Genomic DNA, 19,300 nt, shown 5'->3' on the forward strand with positions numbered 1-19,300 from the left:
GTCCATTGGGGACGGTGTAGAGTGGGAGGGAATGAGGAAGGGGTTTGGGGTCCATTGGGGATGGTGTAGAGTGGAAGGGAATGTGGAAGGCGTTTGGGGTCCATTGGGGACGGTGTAGAGCGGGAGGGAATGGGGAAGGGGTTTGGGGTCCATTGGGGACGGTGTAGAATGGGAGGGAACGGGGAAGGGGTTTGGGGTCCATTGGGGGACGGTGTAGAGCGGGAGGGAACGGGGAAGGGGTTTGGGGTCCATTGGGGATGGTGTAGAGCGAGAGGGAACGGGGAAGGGGTTTGGGGTCCATTGGGGACGGTGTAGAGCGGGAGGGAACAGGGAAGGGGTTTGGGGTCCATTGGGGACAGTGTAGAGCAGGAGGAAATGGGGAAGGGGTTTGGGGTCCATTGGGGATGGTGTAGAGTGTGAGGGAACGGGGAAGGGGTTTGGGTTCCTTTGGGGACTGTGTAGAGCGAGAGGGAACGGGGAAGGGGTTTGGGGTCCATTGGGGGGACGGTGTAGAGCGGGAGGGAACGGGAAAGGGATTTGGGGTCCATTGTGGACGGTGTAGAGTGGGAGGGAACAGGGAAGGGGTTTGGGTTCCTTTGGGGACTGTGTAGAGCGGGAGGGAACGGGGAAGGGGTTTGGGTTCCTTTGGGGACTGTGTAGAGCGGGAGGGAACGGGGAAGGGGTTTGGGGTCCATTGGGGACGGTGTAGAGCAGGAGAGAACGGGCAAGGGGTTTGGGGTCCATTGGGGACAGTGTAGAGCAGGAGGAAATGGGGAAGGGATTGGGGTCCATTGGGGATGGTGTAGAGTGTGAGGGAACGGGGAAGGGGTTTGGGGCCCATTGGGGACAGTGTAGAGTGTGAGGGAATGGGGAAGGGGTTTGGGATCCATGGGGACAATGTAGAGTGGGAGGGAACGGGGAAGGGGTTTGGGGTCCATTGGGGACAGTGTAGAGTGGGAGGGAACAGGGAAGGGGTTTGGGGTCCATTGGGGACGGTGTAGAACGGGAGGGAACGGGGAAGGGGTTTGGGGTCCATTGGGGGACGGCGTAGAGCGGGAGGGAAAGGGGAAGAGGTTTGGGGCCCATTGGGGACAGTGTAGAGTGGAAGGGAATGGGGAAGGGGTTTGGGGTCCATTGGGAATGGTGTAGAGCGGGAGGGAACGGGGAAGGGGTTTGGGGTCCATTGGGGACGGTGTAGAGCGGGAGGGAACGGGGAAGGGGTTTGGGGTCCATTGGGGACGGTGTAGAGCGGGAGGGAATGAGGAAGTGGTTTGGGGTCCATTGGGGATGGTGTAGAGTGGAAGGGAATGGGGAAGGGGTTTGGGGTCCATTGGGGGACGTTGTAGAGAGGGAGGGGACGGGGAAGGGGTTTGGGGTCCATTGGGGGACGGTGTAGAGCGGGAGGGAACGGGGAAGGGGTTTGAGGTCCATTGGGGGACGGTGTAGAGTGTGAGGGAACGGGAAGGGTTTGGGGTCCATTGGGGATGGTGTAGAGCGAGAGGGAACGGGGAAGGGGTTTGGGTTCCTTTGGGGACTGTGTAGAGCGAGAGGGAACGGGGAAGGGGTTTGGGTTCCTTTGGGGACTGTGTAGAGCGGGAGGGAACGGGGAAGGGGTTTGGGGTCCATTGGGGACGGTGTAGAGCAGGAGAGAACGGGCAAGGGGTTTTGGGTCCATTGGGGACAGTGTAGAGCAGGAGGAAATGGGGAAGGGGTTTGGGGCCCATTGGGGATGGTGTAGAGTGTGAGGGAACGGGGAAGGGGTTTGGGGCCCATTGGGGACAGTGTAGAATGTGAGGGAATGGGGAAGGGGTTTGAGATCCATGGGGACAATGTAGAGTGGGAGGGAACAGGGAAGAGGTTTGGGGTCCATTGGGGACGGTGTAGAGCGGGAGGGAATGAGGAAGGGGTTTGTGGTCCATTGGGGATGGTGTAGAGTGGAAGGGAATGGGGAAGGGGTTTGGGGTCCATTGGGGACGGTGTAGAGCGGGAGGGAACGGGGAAGGGGTTTGGGGTCCATTGGGGGACGGTGTAGAGTGGGAGGGAATGAGGAAGGGGTTTGGGGTCCATTGGGGGATGATGTAGAGCGGGAGGGAACGGGGAAGGGGTTTGGGGTCCATTGGGGACGGTGTAGAGTGGGAGGGAACGGGGAAGGGGTTTGGGGTCCATTGGGGGATGATGTAGAGCGGGAGGGAACGGGGAAGGGGTTTGGGGTCCATTGGGGACGGTGTAGAGTGGGAGGGAACGGGGAAGGGGTTTGGGGTCCATTGGGGACGGTGTAGAGCGGGAGGGAACGGGGAAGGGGTTTGGGGTCCATTGGGGACGGTGTAGAGTGGGAGGGAATGAGGAAGGGGTTTGGGGTCCATTGGGGGATGGTGTAGAGCGGGAGGGAACGGGGAAGGGGTTTGGGGTCCATTGGGGACGGTGTAGAACGGGAGGGAACGGGGAAGGGGTTTGGGGTCCATTGGGGGACGGTGTAGAGTGTGAGGGAACGGGAAGGGTTTGGGGTCCATTGGGGATGGTGTAGAGCGAGAGGGAACGGGGAAGGGGTTTGGGTTCCTTTGGGGACTGTGTAGAGCGAGAGGGAACGGGGAAGGGGTTTGGGTTCCTTTGGGGACTGTGTAGAGCGGGAGGGAACGGGGAAGGGGTTTGGGGTCCATTGGGGACGGTGTAGAGCAGGAGAGAACGGGCAAGGGGTTTGGGGTCCATTGGGGACAGTGTAGAGCAGGAGGAAATGGGGAAGGGGTTTGGGGCCCATTGGGGATGGTGTAGAGTGTGAGGGAACGGGGAAGGGGTTTGGGGCCCATTGGGGACGGTGTAGAGTGTGAAGGAATGGGGAAGGGGTTTGGGATCCATGGGGACAATGTAGAGTGGGAGGGAACAGGGAAGGGGTTTGGGGTCCATTGGGGACGGTGTAGAACGGGAGGGAACGGGGAAGGGGTTTGGGGTCCATTGGGGGACGGCGTAGAGCGGGAGGGAAAGGGGAAGGGGTTTGGGGTCCATTGGGGGACGGTGTAGAACGGGAGGGAACGGGGAAGGGGTTTGGGGTCCATTGGGGACAGTGTAGAGCAGGAGGAAATGGGGAAGGGGTTTGGGGCCCATTGGGGATGGTGTAGAGTGTGAGGGAACGGGGAAGGGGTTTGGGGCCCATTGGGGACAGTGTAGAGTGTGAGGGAATGGGGAAGGGGTTTGAGATCCATGGGGACAATGTAGAGTGGGAGGGAACAGGGAAGAGGTTTGGGGTCCATTGGGGACGGTGTAGAGCGGGAGGGAATGAGGAAGGGGTTTGTGGTCCATTGGGGATGGTGTAGAGTGGAAGGGAATGGGAAAGGGGTTTGGGGTCCATTGGGGACGGTGTAGAGCGGGAGGGAACGGGGAAGGGGTTTGGGGTCCATTGGGGGACGGTGTAGAGTGGGAGGGAATGAGGAAGGGGTTTGGGGTCCATTGGGGGATGATGTAGAGCGGGAGGGAACGGGGAAGGGGTCCATTGGGGACGGTGTAGAGTGGGAGGGAACGGGGAAGGGGTTTGGGGTCCATTGGGGGATGATGTAGAGCGGGAGGGAACGGGGAAGGGGTTTGGGGTCCATTGGGGACGGTGTAGAGTGGGAGGGAACGGGGAAGGGGTTTGGGGTCCATTGGGGACGGTGTAGAGCGGGAGGGAACGGGGAAGGGGTTTGGGGTCCATTGGGGACGGTGTAGAGTGGGAGGGAATGAGGAAGGGGTTTGGGGTCCATTGGGGGATGGTGTAGAGCGGGAGGGAACGGGGAAGGGGTTTGGGGTCCATTGGGGACGGTGTAGAACGGGAGGGAACGGGGAAGGGGTTTGGGGTCCATTGGGGGACGGTGTAGAGTGTGAGGGAACGGGAAGGGTTTGGGTTCCTTTGGGGACTGTGTAGAGCGAGAGGGAATGGGGAAGGGGTTTGGGTTCCTTTGGGGACTGTGTAGAGCGGGAGGAAACGGGGAAGGGGTTTGGGGTCCATTGGGGACGGTGTAGAGCAGGAGAGAACGGGCAAGGGGTTTGGGGTCCATTGGGGACAGTGTAGAGCAGGAGGAAATGGGGAAGGGGTTTGGGGCCCATTGGGGATGGTGTAGAGTGTGAGGGAACGGGGAAGGGGTTTGGGGCCCATTGGGGACGGTGTAGAGTGTGAAGGAATGGGGAAGGGGTTTGGGATCCATGGGGGCAATGTAGAGTGGGAGGGAACAGGGAAGGGGTTTGGGGTCCATTGGGGACGGTGTAGAACGGGAGGGAACGGGGAAGGGGTTTGGGGTCCATTGGGGGACGGCGTAGAGCGGGAGGGAAAGGGGAAGGGGTTTGGGGTCCATTGGGGGACGGTGTAGAACGGGAGGGAACGGGGAAGGGGTTTGGGGTCCATTGGGGGACGGCGTAGAGCGGGAGGGAAAGGGGAAGGGGTTTGGGGTCCATTGGGGGACGGTGTAGAGTGGGAGGGAACGGGGAAGGGGTTTGGGGTCCATTGGGGACGGTGTAGAGCAGGAGGGAACGGGGAAGGGATTTGGGGTCCATTGGGGACGGTGTAGAGTGTGAGAGAATGGGGAAGGGGTTTGGGATCCATTGGGGACAGTGTGGAGCAGGAGGGAACGCGGAAGGGGTTTGGGGTCCACTGGGGACGGTGTAGAGTGGGAGCGAATGGGGAAGGGGTTTGGGGTCCATTGGGGATGGTGTAGAGTGTAAGGGAATGGGGAAGGGGTTTGGGGTCCATTGGGGACGGTGTAGAACGGAAGGGAACGGGGAAGGGGTTTTGGGCCCACTGGGGACGGTGTAGAGCGGGAGGGAACGGGGAAGGGGTTTGGGGCCCATTGGGGACGGTGTAGAGTGGAAGGGAATGGGGAAGGGGTTTGGGGTCCATTGGGGACGGTGTAGAGCGGGAGGGAACGGGGAAGTGGTTTGGAGTCCATTGGGGACAGTGTAGAGCAGGAGGGAACGGTGAAGGGGTTTGGGGTCCATGGGGGACAGTGTAGAGCAGGAGAGAACGGGGAAGGGGTTTGGGGTCCATTGAGGGACGGTGTAGAGTGGGAGAGAACGGGGAAGGGGTTTGGGGTCCATTGAGGGACGGTGTAGAGTGGGAGGGAACGAGGAAGCGGTTTGGGGTCCATGGGCGACGGTGTAGAGTGGGAGGGAACGGGGAAGGGGTTTGGGGTCCATTGGGGGACGGTGTAGAGCAGGAGGGAACGGGGAAGGGGTTTGGGGTCCATTAGGGGATGGTGTAGAGCAGGAGGGGACGGGGAATGGGTTTGGGGTCCATTGGGGATGGTGTTGAGCGGGAGGGGACGGGGAAGGGGTTTGGGGTCCATTGGGGATGGTGTAGAGTGGGAGGGAATGGGGAAGGGGTTTGGGGTCCATTGGGGATGGTGTAGAGTGGAAGGGAATGGGGAAGGGGTTTGGGGTCCATTGGGGACGGTGTAGAGCGGGAGGGAATGGGGAAGGGGTTTGGGGTCCATTGGGGATGGTGTAGAGCAGGAGGGAACGGGGAAGGGATTTGGGGTCCACTGGGGACGGTGTAGAGTGGGAGGGAATGGGGAAGGGGTTTGGGGTCCATTGGGGATGGTGTAGAGTGGAAGGGAATGGGGAAGGGGTTTGGGGTCAATTGGGGGGACGGTGTAGAGAGGGAGGGAATGGGGAAGGGGTTTGGCGTCCATTGGGGGGACGGTGTAGAGCGGGAGGGAACGGGGAAGGGGTTTGGGGTCCATTGGGGATAGTGTAGAGCAGGAGGGAACGGGGAAGTGGTTTGGGGTCCATTGGGGGACGGTGTAGAGTGGAAGGGAATGGGGAAGGGGTTTGGGGTCCATGGGGGACGGTGTGGAGTGGGAGGGAATGGGGAAGGGGTTTGGGGTCCATTGGGGACAGTGTAGAGTGGGAGGGAACAGGGAAGGGGTTTGGGGTCCATTGGGGGACGGTGTAGAGTGGAAGGGAATGGGGAAGGGGTTTGGGGTCCATTGGGGACAGTGTAGAGCGGGAGGGAACGGGGAAGGGGTTTGGGTCCATTGGGGGACGGTGTAGAGCGGGAGGGAACGGGGAAGGGGTTTGGGGTCCATGGGGGGACGGTGGAGAGTGGGAGGGAACGGGGAAGGGGTTTGGGGTCCATTGGGGGACGGTGTAGAGCGGGAGGGAACGGGGAAGGGGTTTGGGGTCCATTGGGGACAGTGTAGAGCGGGAGGGAACGGGGAAGGGGTTTTGGGTCCATTGGGGGACGGTGTAGAGCGGGAGGGAACGGGGAAGGGGTTTGGGGTCCATTGGGGGACGGTGTAGAGCGGGAGGGAACGGGGAAGGGGTTTGGGGTCCATGGGGGGATGGTGTAGAGTGGGAGGGAACGGGGAAGGGGTTTGGGGTCCATTGGGGGACGGTGTAGAGTGGGAGGGAACGGGAAGGGGTTTGGGGTACATTGGGGGACGGTGTAGAGCGGGAGGGAACGGGGAAGGGGTTTGGGGTCCATGGGGGACGGTGTAGAGCGGGAGGGAACGGGGAAGGGGTTTGGGGTCCATTGGGGGACGGTGTAGAGTGGGAGGGAACAGGAAGGGGTTTGGGGTACATTGGGGGACGGTGTAGAGCAGGAGGGAACGGGGAAGGGGTTTGGGGTCCATTGGGGGGACGGTGTAGAGCAGGAGGGAACGGGGAAGGGGTTTGGGGTCCATTGGGGGGACGGTGTAGAGTGGGAGGGAACAGGAAGGGGTTTGGGGTACATTGGGGGACGGTGTAGAGCAGGAGGGAACGGGGAAGGGGTTTGGGGCCCATTGGGGGGACGGTGTAGAGCAGGAGGGGATGGGGAAGGGGTTTGGGGTCCATTGGGGGGACGGTGTAGAGCGGGAGGGAACGGGGAAGGGGTTTGGGGTCCATTGGGGGACGGTGTAGAGCAGGAGGGAACGGGGAAGGGGTTTGGGGTCTATTGGGGGACGGTGTAGAGCGAGAGGGAACGGGGAAGGGGTTTGGGGTCCATTGGGGGGACGGTGTAGAGCGGGAGGGAACGGGGAAGGGGTTTGGGGTCTATTGGGGGACGGTGTAGAGCGAGAGGGAACGGGGAAGGGGTTTGGGGTCCATTGGGGGGACGGTGTAGAGCGGGAGGGAACGGGGAAGGGGTTTGGGGTCCATTGGGGACGGTGTAGAGCAGGAGGGAACGGGGCAGGGGTTTGGGGTCCATTGGGGGGACGGTGTAGAGCGGGAGGGAACGGGGAAGGGGTTTGGGGTCCATTGGGGACGGTGTAGAGCAGGAGGGAACGGGGAAGGGGTTTGGGGGTAGCGCGGGGATGAGTCCTGCCCCTCGCAAATCTCACAAGCCCTGAAACGGTTTCCACACTCTCCCCCTCACCCCCACCCCGTCCCTCCTCGCAGATCTCAATCCGAGCGCAGTGAGTGAGGCCGCTCAGCACAGGAAGACTTCACCACTGACTGACTTCCTCTACCCCGACCACAGAACTCTGACGTGTGTGAGCGAGTGAGGGCGTGAACTCTCTCCCTCTTTCGCTCGAACAGTTGTCGCTCCTGACCTAGTGCCTGCACACACCGCGCGAGACACCGAGAGAGAGAGAGAGAGAGAGAGAGTCGGAAACCAGAGACCGTTCCGCTCTACCATGTCGACCTGCCCGGCCGGCCAGTACAAACACAATGGGCTCTGTTGCCCCAAGTGCCAGCCAGGTGAGGTTTGGGGAGGTGGACGTAAAGGGGGTTGGGAGGGGAGGGTGGGGGTGGAGAAGACTCGACAAATATTCATGGGAGGGGGTTACTCCCAATACTTTAACAGCCCACCAACCCCCCCTCCCCCTGTCCACACTCACTCTCCACCCCCCCCCTCCCCAAGTCGATCAGCCAACTGGGTCAGAGGAGCTCACCATAGGTTCCCTGGAGAGGGGGAGGTGGGGCTGGGATTGGGGGGGGTAATGGTGTAGAGAGGGTGGGAATGGGGAAGGGGTTTGGGGTCCATTGGGGGACGGTGTAGAGCAGGAGGGAACGGGGAAGGGGTTTGGGGTCCATTGGGGACAGTGTAGAGCGGGAGGGAACGGGGAAGGGGTTTGGGGTCCATTGGGGCGACGGTGTAGAGAGGGAGGGAATGGGGAAGGGGTTTGGGGTCCATTGGGGGGACGGTGTAGAGCGGGAGGGAATGGGGAAGGGGTTTGGGGTCCATTGGGGACGGTGTAGAGTGGGAGGGAACGGGGAAGGGGTTTGGGGTCCATTGGGGACAGTGTAGAGCAGGAGGGAACAGGGAAGGGGTTTGGGGTCCATTGGGGGACGGTGTAGAGCAGGAGGGAACAGGGAAGGGGTTTGGGGTCCATTGGGGGACGGTGTAGAGAGGGAGGGAACGGGGAAGGGGTTTGGGGTCCATTGGGGACGGTGTAGAGCAGGAGGGAACGGGGAAGGGGTTTGGGGTCCATTGGGGGGGACGGTGTAGAGTGGGAGGGAATGGGGAAGGGGTTTGGGGTCCATTGGGGACGGTGTAGAGCGGGAGGGAACGGGGAAGGGGTTTGGGGTCCATTGGGGACGGTGTAGAGCGGGAGGGAATGGGGAAGGGGTTTGGGGTCCATTGGGGACGGTGTAGAGTGGGAGGGAACGGGGAAGGGGTTTGGGGTCCATTGGGGGACGGTGTAGAGAGGGAGGGAACGGGGAAGGGGTTTGGGGTCCATTGGGGGACGATGTAGAGCGGGAGGGAACGGGGAAGGGGTTTGGGGTCCATTGGGGACGGTGTAGAGTGGGAGGGAACGGGGAAGGGGTTTGGGGTTCATTGGGGACGGTGTAGAGTGGGAGGGAACGGGGAAGGGGTTTGGGGTCCATTGGGGGGGACGGTGTAGAGAGGGAGGGAACGGGGAAGGGGTTTGGGGTCCATTGGGGACGGTGTAGAGTGGGAGGGAACGGGGAAGGGGTTTGGGGTCCATTGGGGACGGTGTAGAGCGGGAGGGAACGGGGAAGGGGTTTGGGGTCCATTGGGGGACGGTGTAGAGCGGGAGGGAACGGGGAAGGGGTTTGGGGTCCATTGGGGATGGTGTAGAGTGGGAGGGAACGGGGAAGGGGTTTGGGGTCCATGGGGGACGGTGTAGAGCGGGAGGGAACGGGGAAGGGTTTGTGGGTTCCTCGAGATTGTATGACATGAAGTTTCAGCAGTCCCTGAGGGAGAGTCAGTGCTGAGGGAGCGTCAGTGCTGAGGGAGCGGGTGCTGAGGGAGGGTCAGTGCTGAGGGAGGGTCAGTGCTGAGGGAGGGTCGGGGCTGAGGGAGGCTCAGGGCTGAGGGAGGGTCGGTGCTGAGGGAGGGTCAGTGCTGAGGGAGGGTCAGTGCTGAGGGAGCGGGTGCTGAGGGAGGGTCAGTGCTGAGGGAGGGTCGGTGCTGAGGGAGGGTCGGGGCTGAGGGAGGGTCAGTGCCGAGGGAGGGTCGGGGCTGAGGGAGGGTCGGGGCTGAGGGAGGGTCAGTGCTGAGGGAGGGTCAGTGCTGGGGGAGGATCGGGGCTGAGGGAGGGTCGGGGCTGAGGGAGGGTCGGGGCTGAGGGAGGGTTGTTGCTGTGGGTGGGTCAGTGCTGAGGGAGGGTCAGTGCTGAGGGAGGGTCAGTGCTGGGGGAGGATCGGGGCTGAGGGAGGGTCGGGGCTGAGGGAGGGTCGGTGCTGGGGGAGGGTCCGGGCTGAGGGAGGGTCGGTGCTGTGGGTGGGTCAGTGCTGAGGGAGGGTCAGTGCTGGGGGAGGATCGGGGCTGAGGGAGGGTCGGGGCTGAGGGAGGGTCGGGGCTGAGGGAGGGTCGGTGCTGTGGGTGGGTCAGTGCTGAGGGAGGGTCAGTGCTGAGGGAGGGTCAGTGCTGGGGGAGGATCGGGGCTGAGGGAGGGTCGGGGCTGGGGGAGGATCGGGGCTGAGGGAGGGTCGGGGCTGAGGGAGGGTCGGTGCTGGGGGAGGGTCGGGGCTGAGGGAGCGGGCGCTGAGGGAGGCTCGGTGCTGAGGGAGGGTCAGTGCTGAGGGAGGGTCGGTGCTGAGGGAGGGTCGGGGCTGAGGGAGGGTCGGGGCTGAGGGAGGGTCGGTGCTGAGGGAGCGAGCGCTGAGGGAGGGTCAGTGCTGAGGGAGGGTCAGTGCTGAGGGAGGGTCGGTGCTGAGGGAGCGAGCGCTGAGGGAGGGTCAGTGCTGAGGGAGGGTCAGTGCTGAGGGAGGGTCGGGGCTGAGGGAGGGTCGGGGCTGAGGGAGGGTCGGCGCTGATGGAGGGTCGGCGCTGAGGGAGGGTCGGTGCTGAGGGAGGGTCAGTGCTGAGGGAGGGTCGGTGCTGAGGGAGGGTCGGTGCTGAGGGAGGGTCAGTGCTGGGGGAGGATCGGGGCTGAGGGAGGGTCGGGGCTGAGGGAGGGTCGGTGCTGAGGGAGGGTCAGTGCTGAGGGAGGGTCGGTGCTGAGGGAGGGTCGGGGCTGAGGGAGGCTCGGTGCTGAGGGAGGCTCGGTGCTGAGGGAGGGTCGGGGCTGAGGGAGGCTCGGTGCTGAGGGAGGGTCGGGGCTGAGGGAGGGTCAGTGCTGAGGGAGGGTCGGGGCTGAGGGAGGGTCGGGGCTGAGGGAGGGTCGGTGCTGAGGGAGGGTCAGTGCTGAGGGAGGGTCGGGGCTGAGGGAGGGTCGGGGGCTGAGGGAGGGTCAGTGCTGAGGGAGGGTCAGTGCTGAGGGAGCGGGCGCTGAGGGAGGCTCGGTGCTGAGGGAGGGTCAGTGCTGAGGGAGCGGGCGCTGAGGGAGGCTCGGTGCTGAGGGAGTGGGTGCTGAGGGAGGGTCGGTGCTGAGGGAGCGGGCCCTGTCGATGCCCCCCCCTCACGTCTCTCTCTCTCTGTCCCTAATCCTGAACAGCCCTGACTCCCTCCCCACCCCCCTCCCCCTCCAGCTCGATGTTCGACGCTCAGCTCTGGGGCTGTGGGTCGGGTAAACTCCGGGGAGGTGTCACTCAGAAACCCGGCCTCCACGCCCCGGGGTATGGTTGACCTGGTTTCGACTCAGGGAGACCGAGAGGTCCGGAGCTCGGAAAATCTTGCTGTATCTGTCTGTGGGGGAAAAAAAAAACCCAGAGAGACAGTGGAAAGACTGAAGGGCTGTCTTTCGGAACGAAGCCGTGGGCTAGACAGGAAACCGCCAGCTCGGATACAGAGAGAAAACATTCCGAAACAGCACAACACACCTCCCGTTTGTCACTACTTCCGAAAGCAATAACACGACAGACTGAGCACCGTGCCCAGTTCCCCGGTCTCTCTCTCCCCCCTCGGAGCACCGTGCCCAGTTCCCCCGGTCTCTCTCTCCCCCCTCGGAGCACCGTGCCCAGTTCCCCGGTCTCTCTCCCCCCTCGGAGCACCGTGCCCAGTTCCCCGGTCACTCGGAGCACCGTGCCCAGTTCCCCGGTCTCTCTCCCCCCTCGGAGCACCGTGCCCAGTTCCCCGGGCACTCGGAGCACCGTGCCCAGTTCCCCGGTCTCTCTCTCCCCCCTCGGAGCACCGTGCCCAGTTCCCCGGTCTCTCCCCCTCGGAGCACTGTGCCCAGTTCCCCGGTCTCTCCCCTCGGAGCACCGTGCGCAGTTCCCCGGTCTCTTCCCTCGGAGCACCGTGCGCAGTTCCCCGGTCTCTCCCCCTCGGTCACTCGGAGCACGGTGCCCAGTTCCCTGGTCTCTTCCCTCGGAGCAACGTGCGCAGTTCCCCAGTCTCTCCCCTCGGAGCACCGTGCCCAGTTCCCTGTTCTCTTCCCTCGGAGCACCGTGCGCAGTTCCCCGGTCTCTCCCCTCGGAGCACCGTGCCCAGTTCCCCGGTCTCTCCCCTCGTTCACTCGGAGCACCGTGCGCAGTTCCCTGGTCTCTCCCCCTCGGAGCACCATGCCCAGTTCCCCGGTCTCTCCCCTCGGTCACTCGGAGCACCGTGCCCAGTTCCCTGGTCTCTCCCCCTCGGTCACTCGGAGCACCGTGCCCAGTTCCCTGGTCTCTCCCCCTCGGTCACTCGGAGCACCGTGCCCAGTTCCCGGTCTCTCCCCTCGGAGCACCATGCCCAGTTCCCCGGTCTCTCCCCTCGGTCACTCGGAGCACCGTGCCCAGTTCCCCGGTCTCTCCCCTCGGAGCACCGTGCCCAGTTCCCCGGTCTCTCCCCTCGGTCACTCGGAGCACCGTGCCCAGTTCCCCGGTCTCTCCCCTCGGAGCACCGTGCGCAGTTCCCCGGTCTCTCCCCCTCGGTCACGCGGAGCACCGTGCCCAGTTCCCCGGTCTCTCCCCCTCGGTCACTCGGAGCACCATGCCCAGTTCCCCGGTCTCTCCCCTCGGAGCACTGTGCCCAGTTCCCTGGTCTCTCCCCTCGGAGCACCGTGCCCAGTTCCCCCGGTCTCTCTCCTCGGAGCACCGTGCCCAGTTCCCCCGGTCTCTCCCCTCAGTCACTCGGAGCACCGTGCCCAGTTCCCCGGTCTCTCCCCCTCGAGCACCGTGCCCAGTTCCCCGTTCTCTCCCCTCGGTCACTCGGAGCACCGTGCCCAGTTCCCCGGTCTCTCCCCTCGAGCACCGTGCCCAGTTCCCCGTCTCTCCCCCTCGGAGCACCGTGCGCAGTTCCCCGGTCTCTCCCCCTCGGTCACTCGGAGCACCGTGCCCATTTCCCCGGTCTCTCCCCTCGTTCACTCGGAGCACCGTGCGCAGTTCCCTGGTCTCTCCCCCTCGGAGCACCGTGCCCAGTTCCCCTGTCTCTCCCCCTCGGTCACTCGGAGCACCGTGCCCAGTTCCCCGGTCTCTCCCCCTCGGTCACTCGGAGCACCGTGCCCAGTTCCCCGGTCTCTCCCCTCGGAGCACCGTGCCCAGTTCCCCGGTCTCTCCCCTCGGTCACTCGGAGCACCGTGCCCAGTTCCCCAGTCTCTCTCCCCTCGGAGCACCGTGCGCAGTTCCCCGGTCTCTCCCCTCGGTCACTCGGAGCACCGTGCCCAGTTCCCCGGTCTCTCCCCCTCGGTCACTCGGAGCACCGTGCCCAGTTCCCCGGTCTCTCCCCCTCGGAGCACCGTGCCCAGTTCCCCGGTCTCTCCCCTCGGTCACTCGGAGCACTGTGCCCAGTTCCACGGTCTCTCCTCTCGGTCACTCGGAGCACCGTGCCCAGTTCCCCGGTCTCTCCCCTCGGAGCACCGTGCGCAGTTCCCCGGTCTCTCCCCCTCGGTCACTCGGAGCACCGTGCCCAGTTCCCCGGTCTCTCCCCTCGGAGCACCGTGCCCAGTTCCCCGGTCTCTCCCCCTCGGTCACTCGGAGCACCGTGCCCAGTTCCCCGGTCTCTCCCCTCGGAGCACTGTGCCCAGTTCCCCGGTCTCTCCCCTCGGAGCACCGTGCCCAGTTCCCCGGTCTCTCTCCCCTCGGAGCACCGTGCCCAGTTCCCCGGTCTCTCCCCCTCGGAGCACCGTGCCCAGTTCCCTGGTCTCTCCCCTCGGAGCACCGTGCCCAGTTCCCCGGTCTCTCTCCTCGGAGCACCGTGCCCAGTTCCCCGGTCTCTCCCCTCGGTCACTCGGAGCACCGTGCCCAGTTCCCCGGTCTCTCCCCCTCGGAGCACCGTGCGCAGTTCCCCGGTCTCTCCCCTCGGTCACTCAGAGCACCGTGCCCAGTTCCCTGGTCTCTCCCCTCGGAGCACCGTGCGCAGTTCCCCGGTCTCTCCCCCTCGGAGCACCGTGCGCAGTTCCCCAGTCTCCCCCCTCGGAGCACCGTGCCCAGTTCCCCGGTCTCTCTCCCCTCGGAGCACCGTGCCCAGTTCCCCGGTCTCTCCCCCTTGGAGCACCGTGCGCAGTTCCCCGGTCTCTCCCCCTCGGTCACTCGGAGCACCGTCCCCAGTTCCCCGGTCTCTCCCCTCGGAGCACCGTGCGCAGTTCCCCGGACTCTCTCCCCTCGGAGCACTGTGCGCAGTTCCCCGGTCTCTCCCCCTCGGTCACTCGGAGCACCGTGCCCAGTTCCCCGGTCTCTCCCCTCGGAGCACCGTGCGCAGTTCCCCGGTCTCTCCCCTCGGAGCACCGTGCCCAGTTCCCCAGTCTCTCCCCCTCGGAGCACCGTGCCCAGTTCCCCGGTCTCTCTCCCCTCGGAGCACCGTGCGCAGTTCCCCGGTCTCACCCCCTCGGTCACTCGGAGCACCGTGCCCAGTTCCCCAGTCTCTCCCCCTCGGAGCACCGTGCCCAGTTCCCCAGTCTCTCCCCTCGGAGCACCGTGCGCAGTTCCCCGGTCTCTTCCCCCTCGGAGCACCGTGCCCAGTTCCCCAGTCTCTTCCCTCGGAGCACCGTGCCCAGTTCCCTGGTCTCTCCCCCTCGGTCACTCGGAGCACCGTGCCCAGTTCCCCGGTCTCTCCCCTCGGAGCACCATGCCCAGTTCCCCGGTCTCTCCCCTCGGTCACTCGGAGCACCGTGCCCAGTTCCCCGGTCCTCTCCCCTCGGAGCACCGTGCCCAGTTCCCCGGTCTCTCCCCTCGGTCACTCGGAGCACCGTGCCCAGTTCCCCGGTCTCTCCCCTCGGAGCACCGTGCGCAGTTCCCCGGTCTCTCCCCCTCGGTCACGCGGAGCACCGTGCCCAGTTCCCCGGTCTCTCCCCCTCGGTCACTCGGAGCACCATGCCCAGTTCCCCGGTCTCTCCCCTCGGAGCACTGTGCCCAGTTCCCTGGTCTCTCCCCTCGGAGCACCGTGCCCAGTTCCCCGGTCTCTCTCCTCGGAGCACCGTGCCCAGTTCCCTGGTCTCTCCCCTCAGTCACTCGGAGCACCGTGCCCAGTTCCCCGGTCTCTCCCCCTCGGAGCACCGTGCCCAGTTCCCCGTTCTCTCCCCTCGGTCACTCGGAGCACCGTGCCCAGTTCCCCGGTCTCTCCCCTCGGAGCACCGTGCCCAGTTCCCCGGTCTCTCCCCCTCGGAGCACCGTGCGCAGTTCCCCGGTCTCTCCCCCTCGGTCACTCGGAGCACCGTGCCCATTTCCCCGGTCTCTCCCCTCGTTCACTCGGAGCACCGTGCGCAGTTCCCTGGTCTCTCCCCCTCGGAGCACCGTGCCCAGTTCCCCTGTCTCTCCCCCTCGGTCACTCGGAGCACCGTGCCCAGTTCCCCGGTCTCTCCCCCTCGGTCACTCGGAGCACCGTGCCCAGTTCCCCGGTCTCTCCCCTCGGAGCACCGTGCCCAGTTCCCCGGTCTCTCCCCTCGGTCACTCGGAGCACCGTGCCCAGTTCCCCAGTCTCTCTCCCCTCGGAGCACCGTGCGCAGTTCCCCGGTCTCTCCCCTCGGTCACTCGGAGCACCGTGCCCAGTTCCCCGGTCTCTCCCCCTCGGTCACTCGGAGCACCGTGCCCAGTTCCCCGGTCTCTCCCCCTCGGAGCACCGTGCCCAGTTCCCCGGTCTCTCCCCTCGGTCACTCGGAGCACTGTGCCCAGTTCCACGGTCTCTCCTCTCGGTCACTCGGAGCACCGTGCCCAGTTCCCCGGTCTCTCCCCTCGGAGCACCGTGCGCAGTTCCCCGGTCTCTCCCCCTCGGTCACTCGGAGCACCGTGCCCAGTTCCCCGGTCTCTCCCCTCGGAGCACCGTGCCCAGTTCCCCGGTCTCTCCCCCTCGGTCACTCGGAGCACCGTGCCCAGTTCCCCGGTCTCTCCCCTCGGAGCACTGTGCCCAGTTCCCCGGTCTCTCCCCTCGGAGCACCGTGCCCAGTTCCCCGGTCTCTCTCCCCTCGGAGCACCGTGCCCAGTTCCCCGGTCTCTCCCCCTCGGAGCACCGTGCCCAGTTCCCTGGTCTCTCCCCTCGGAGCACCGTGCCCAGTTCCCCGGTCTCTCTCCTCGGAGCACCGTGCCCAGTTCCCCGGTCTCTCCCCTCGGTCACTCGGAGCACCGTGCCCAGTTCCCCGGTCTCTCCCCCTCGGAGCACCGTGCGCAGTTCCCCGGTCTCTCCCCTCGGTCACTCAGAGCACCGTGCCCAGTTCCCTGGTCTCTCCCCTCGGAGCACCGTGCGCAGTTCCCCGGTCTCTCCCCCTCGGAGCACCGTGCGCAGTTCCCCAGTCTCCCCCCTCGGAGCACCGTGCCCAGTTCCCCGGTCTCTCTCCCCTCGGAGCACCGTGCCCAGTTCCCCGGTCTCTCCCCCTTGGAGCACCGTGCGCAGTTCCCCGGTCTCTCCCCCTCGGTCACTCGGAGCACCGTCCCCAGTTCCCCGGTCTCTCCCCTCGGAGCACCGTGCGCAGTTCCCCGGACTCTCTCCCCTCGGAGCACTGTGCGCAGTTCCCCGGTCTCTCCCCCTCGGTCACTCGGAGCACCGTGCCCAGTTCCCCGGTCTCTCCCCTCGGAGCACCGTGCGCAGTTCCCCGGTCTCTCCCCTCGGAGCACCGTGCCCAGTTCCCCAGTCTCTCCCCCTCGGAGCACCGTGCCCAGTTCCCCGGTCTCTCTCCCCTCGGAGCACCGTGCCCAGTTCCCCAGTCTCTCCCCCTCGGAGCACCGTGCCCAGTTCCCCAGTCTCTCCCCTCGGAGCACCGTGCGCAGTTCCCCGGTCTCTTCCCCCTCGGAGCACCGTGCCCAGTTCCCCAGTCTCTTCCCTCGGAGCACCGTGCCCAGTTCCCCGGTCTCTCCCCCTCGGTCACTCGGAGCACCGTGCGCAGTTCCCCGGTCTCTCCCCCTCGGTCACTCGGAGCACCGTGCGCAGTTCCCCGGTCTCTTCCCCCTCGGAGCACCGTGCCCAGTTCCCCGGTCTCTCCCCTCGGAGCACCGTGCCCAGTACCCCGGTCTCTCTCCCCCTCGGAGCACCGTGCCCAGTTCCCCAGTCTCTCTCCCCTCGGAGCACCGTGCGCAGTTCCCCGGTCTCTCCCCTCGGTCACTCGGAGCACCGTGCCCAGTTCCCCGGTCTCTCCCCCTCGGTCACTCGGAGCACCGTGCGCAGTTTCCCGGTCTCTCCCCCTCGGTTACTCGGAGCGTCGTGCCCAGTTCCCCGGTCTCTCCCCCTCGGAGCGCCGTGCCCAGTTCCCCGGTCTCTCCCCCTCGGAGCACCGTGCCCAGTTCCCCGGTCTCTCCCCTCGGAGCACCGTGCCCAGTTCCCCGGTCTCTCCCCCCTCGGAGCACCGTGCCCAGTTGCCCGGTCTCTCCCCCTCGTTCACTCGGAGCACCGTGCCCAGTTCCCCGGTCTCTCCCCCTCGGTCACTCGGAGCACCGTGCCCAGTTCCCCGGTCTCTCCCCTCGGAGCACCGTGCCCAGTTCCCCGGTCTCTCCCCTCGGAGCACCGTGCCCAATTCCCCGGTCTCTCCCCCTCGGAGCACCGTGCCCAGTTCCCCGGTCTCTCCCCTCGGAGCACCGTGCCCAGTTCCCCGGTCTCTCCACTCGGAGCACCGTGCACAGTTCCCCGGTCTCTCCCCCTCGGAGCACCGTGCGCATTTCCCCGGTCTCTCCCCTCGGAGCACCGTACCCAGTTCCCCGGTCTCTCCCCTCGGAGCACCGTGCCCAGTTCCCCGGTCTCTCCCCTCGGAGCACCGTGCCCAGTTCCCCGGTCTCTCCCCTCGGAGCACTGTGCCCAGTTCCCTGGTCTCTCCCCCTCGGAGCACCGTGCGCAGTTCCCCGGTCTCTCCCCTCGGAGCACCGTGCGCAGTTCCCCGGTCTCTCCCCTCAGAGCACTGTGCGCAGTTCCCCGGTCTCTCCCCTCGGAGCACCGTGCCCGGTTCCCCGGTCTCTCCCCTCGTTCACTCGGAGCACCGTGCGCAGTTCCCCGGTCTCTCCCCTCGGAGCACCGTGCGTAGTTCCCCAGCCTCTCCCCTCAGAGCACCGTGCCCAGTTCCCCGGAATCTCCCCTCGGTCACTCGGAGCACCGTGCCCAGTTCCCCGGTCTCTCCCCTCGGAGCACCGTGCGCAGTTCCCCGGTCTCTCCCCTCGGAGCACCGTGCCCGGTTCCCCGGTCTCTCCCCTCGTTCACTCGGAGCACCGTGCGCAGTTCCCCGGCCTCTCCCCTCGGAGCACCGTGCGCAGTTCCCCGGTCTCTCCCCTCGGAGCACCGTGCCCCGTTCCCCGGTCTCTCTCCCCCTCGGGGCACCATGCGCAGTTCCCTGGTCTCTCCCCTTAAGCACCGTGCGCAGTTCCCTGGTCTCTCCCCTCGGAGCACCGTGCGCAGTTCCCCGGTCTCTCCCCGCGGAGCACCGTGCCCCGTTCCCCGGTCTCTCTCCCCCTCGGGGCACCGTGCGCAGTTCCCTGGTCTCTCCCCTTGGAGCACCGTGCGCAGTTCCCTGGTCTCTCCCCCTCGGAGCACCGTGCCCAGTTCCCCGGTCTCTCCCCTCGGAGCACCGTGCCCAGTTCCCCGGTCTCTCTCCCCTCGGAGCACCGTGCCCAGTTCCCCGGTCTCTCCCCCTCGGAGCACCGTGCGCAGTTCCCCGGTCTCTCCCCTCGGAGCACCGTGCCCAGTTCCCCGGTCTCTCCCCTCGGAGCACCGTGCCCAGTTCCCCGGTCTCTCCCCTTGGAGCACCGTGCCCAGTTCCCCGGTCTCTCCCCACTCGGAGCACCGTGCCCAGTTCCCCGGTCTCTCTCCCCTCGGAGCACCGTGCCCAGTTCCCCGGTCTCTCCCCCTCGGAGCACCGTGCCCAGTTCCCCGGTCTCTCTCTCCCCTCGGAGCACCGTGCCCAGTTCCCCGGTCTCTCCCGCCTCGGAGCACCGTGCCCAGTTCCCCGGTCTCTCTCTCCCCTCGGAGCACCGTGCCCAGTTCCCCAGTCTCTCCCCCTCGGTCACTTGGAGCACCGTGCCCAGTTCCCCGGTCTCTCCACTCGGTGACTCGGAGCACCGTACCCAGTTCCCCGGTCTCTCCCCCTCGGAGCACCGTGTTCAGTTCCCCGGTCTCTCCCCCTCGGAGCACCGTGCCCAGTTCCCTGGTCTCTCCCCTCGGAGCACCGTGCCCAGTTCCCCAGTCTCTCCCCCTCGGTCACTCGGAGCACCGTGCCCAGATCCCCAGTCTCTCCCCTCGGAGCACCGTGCGCAGTTCCCCGGTCTCTCCCCCTCGGTCACTCGGAGCACCGTGCCCAGTTCCCCAGTCTCTCCCCTCGGAGCACCGTGCGCAGTTCCCCGGTCTCTCCCCTCGGAGCACCGTGCGCAGTTCCCCGGTCTCTCCCCTCAGAGCACCGTGCCCAGTTCCCCGGTCTCTCCCCCTCGGAGCACCGTGCGCAGTTCCCCGGTCTCTCCCCTCGGAGCACCGTGCCCAGTTCCCCGGTCTCTCCCCTCGGAGCACCGTGCGCAGTTCCCCGGACTCTCCCCTCGGAGCACCGTGCACAGTTCCCCAGTCTCTCCCCTCGGTCACTCGGAGCACCGTGCGCAGTTCCCCGGTCTCTCCCCTCGGAGCACCGTGCCCAGTTCCCCGGTCTCTCCCCTCGGAGCACCGTGCCCAGTTCCCCGGTCTCTCCCCCTCGGAGCA

At 65.8% G+C, this 19,300-nt stretch overlaps 1 protein-coding gene across 1 annotated transcript in view; it reads left to right on the forward strand.

The window, feature by feature from the left end:
- The first annotated feature begins 7,444 nt into the window (after window positions 1-7,444).
- The window catches only part of LOC140473568 (tumor necrosis factor receptor superfamily member 14-like), a 45,235-nt gene continuing 33,379 nt past the window's right edge, over window positions 7,445-19,300 (forward strand). Inside the window, exon 1 of the mRNA XM_072567619.1 lies at window positions 7,445-7,641. Coding sequence (XP_072423720.1) covers window positions 7,578-7,641 — 64 coding nt within the window. The 5' untranslated portion in view covers window positions 7,445-7,577. The remainder of the gene's footprint in view (window positions 7,642-19,300) is intronic.

This window comes from Chiloscyllium punctatum, unplaced genomic scaffold, assembly GCF_047496795.1.
Source record: "Chiloscyllium punctatum isolate Juve2018m unplaced genomic scaffold, sChiPun1.3 scaffold_642, whole genome shotgun sequence".
Lineage (NCBI taxonomy): Eukaryota > Metazoa > Chordata > Chondrichthyes > Orectolobiformes > Hemiscylliidae > Chiloscyllium > Chiloscyllium punctatum.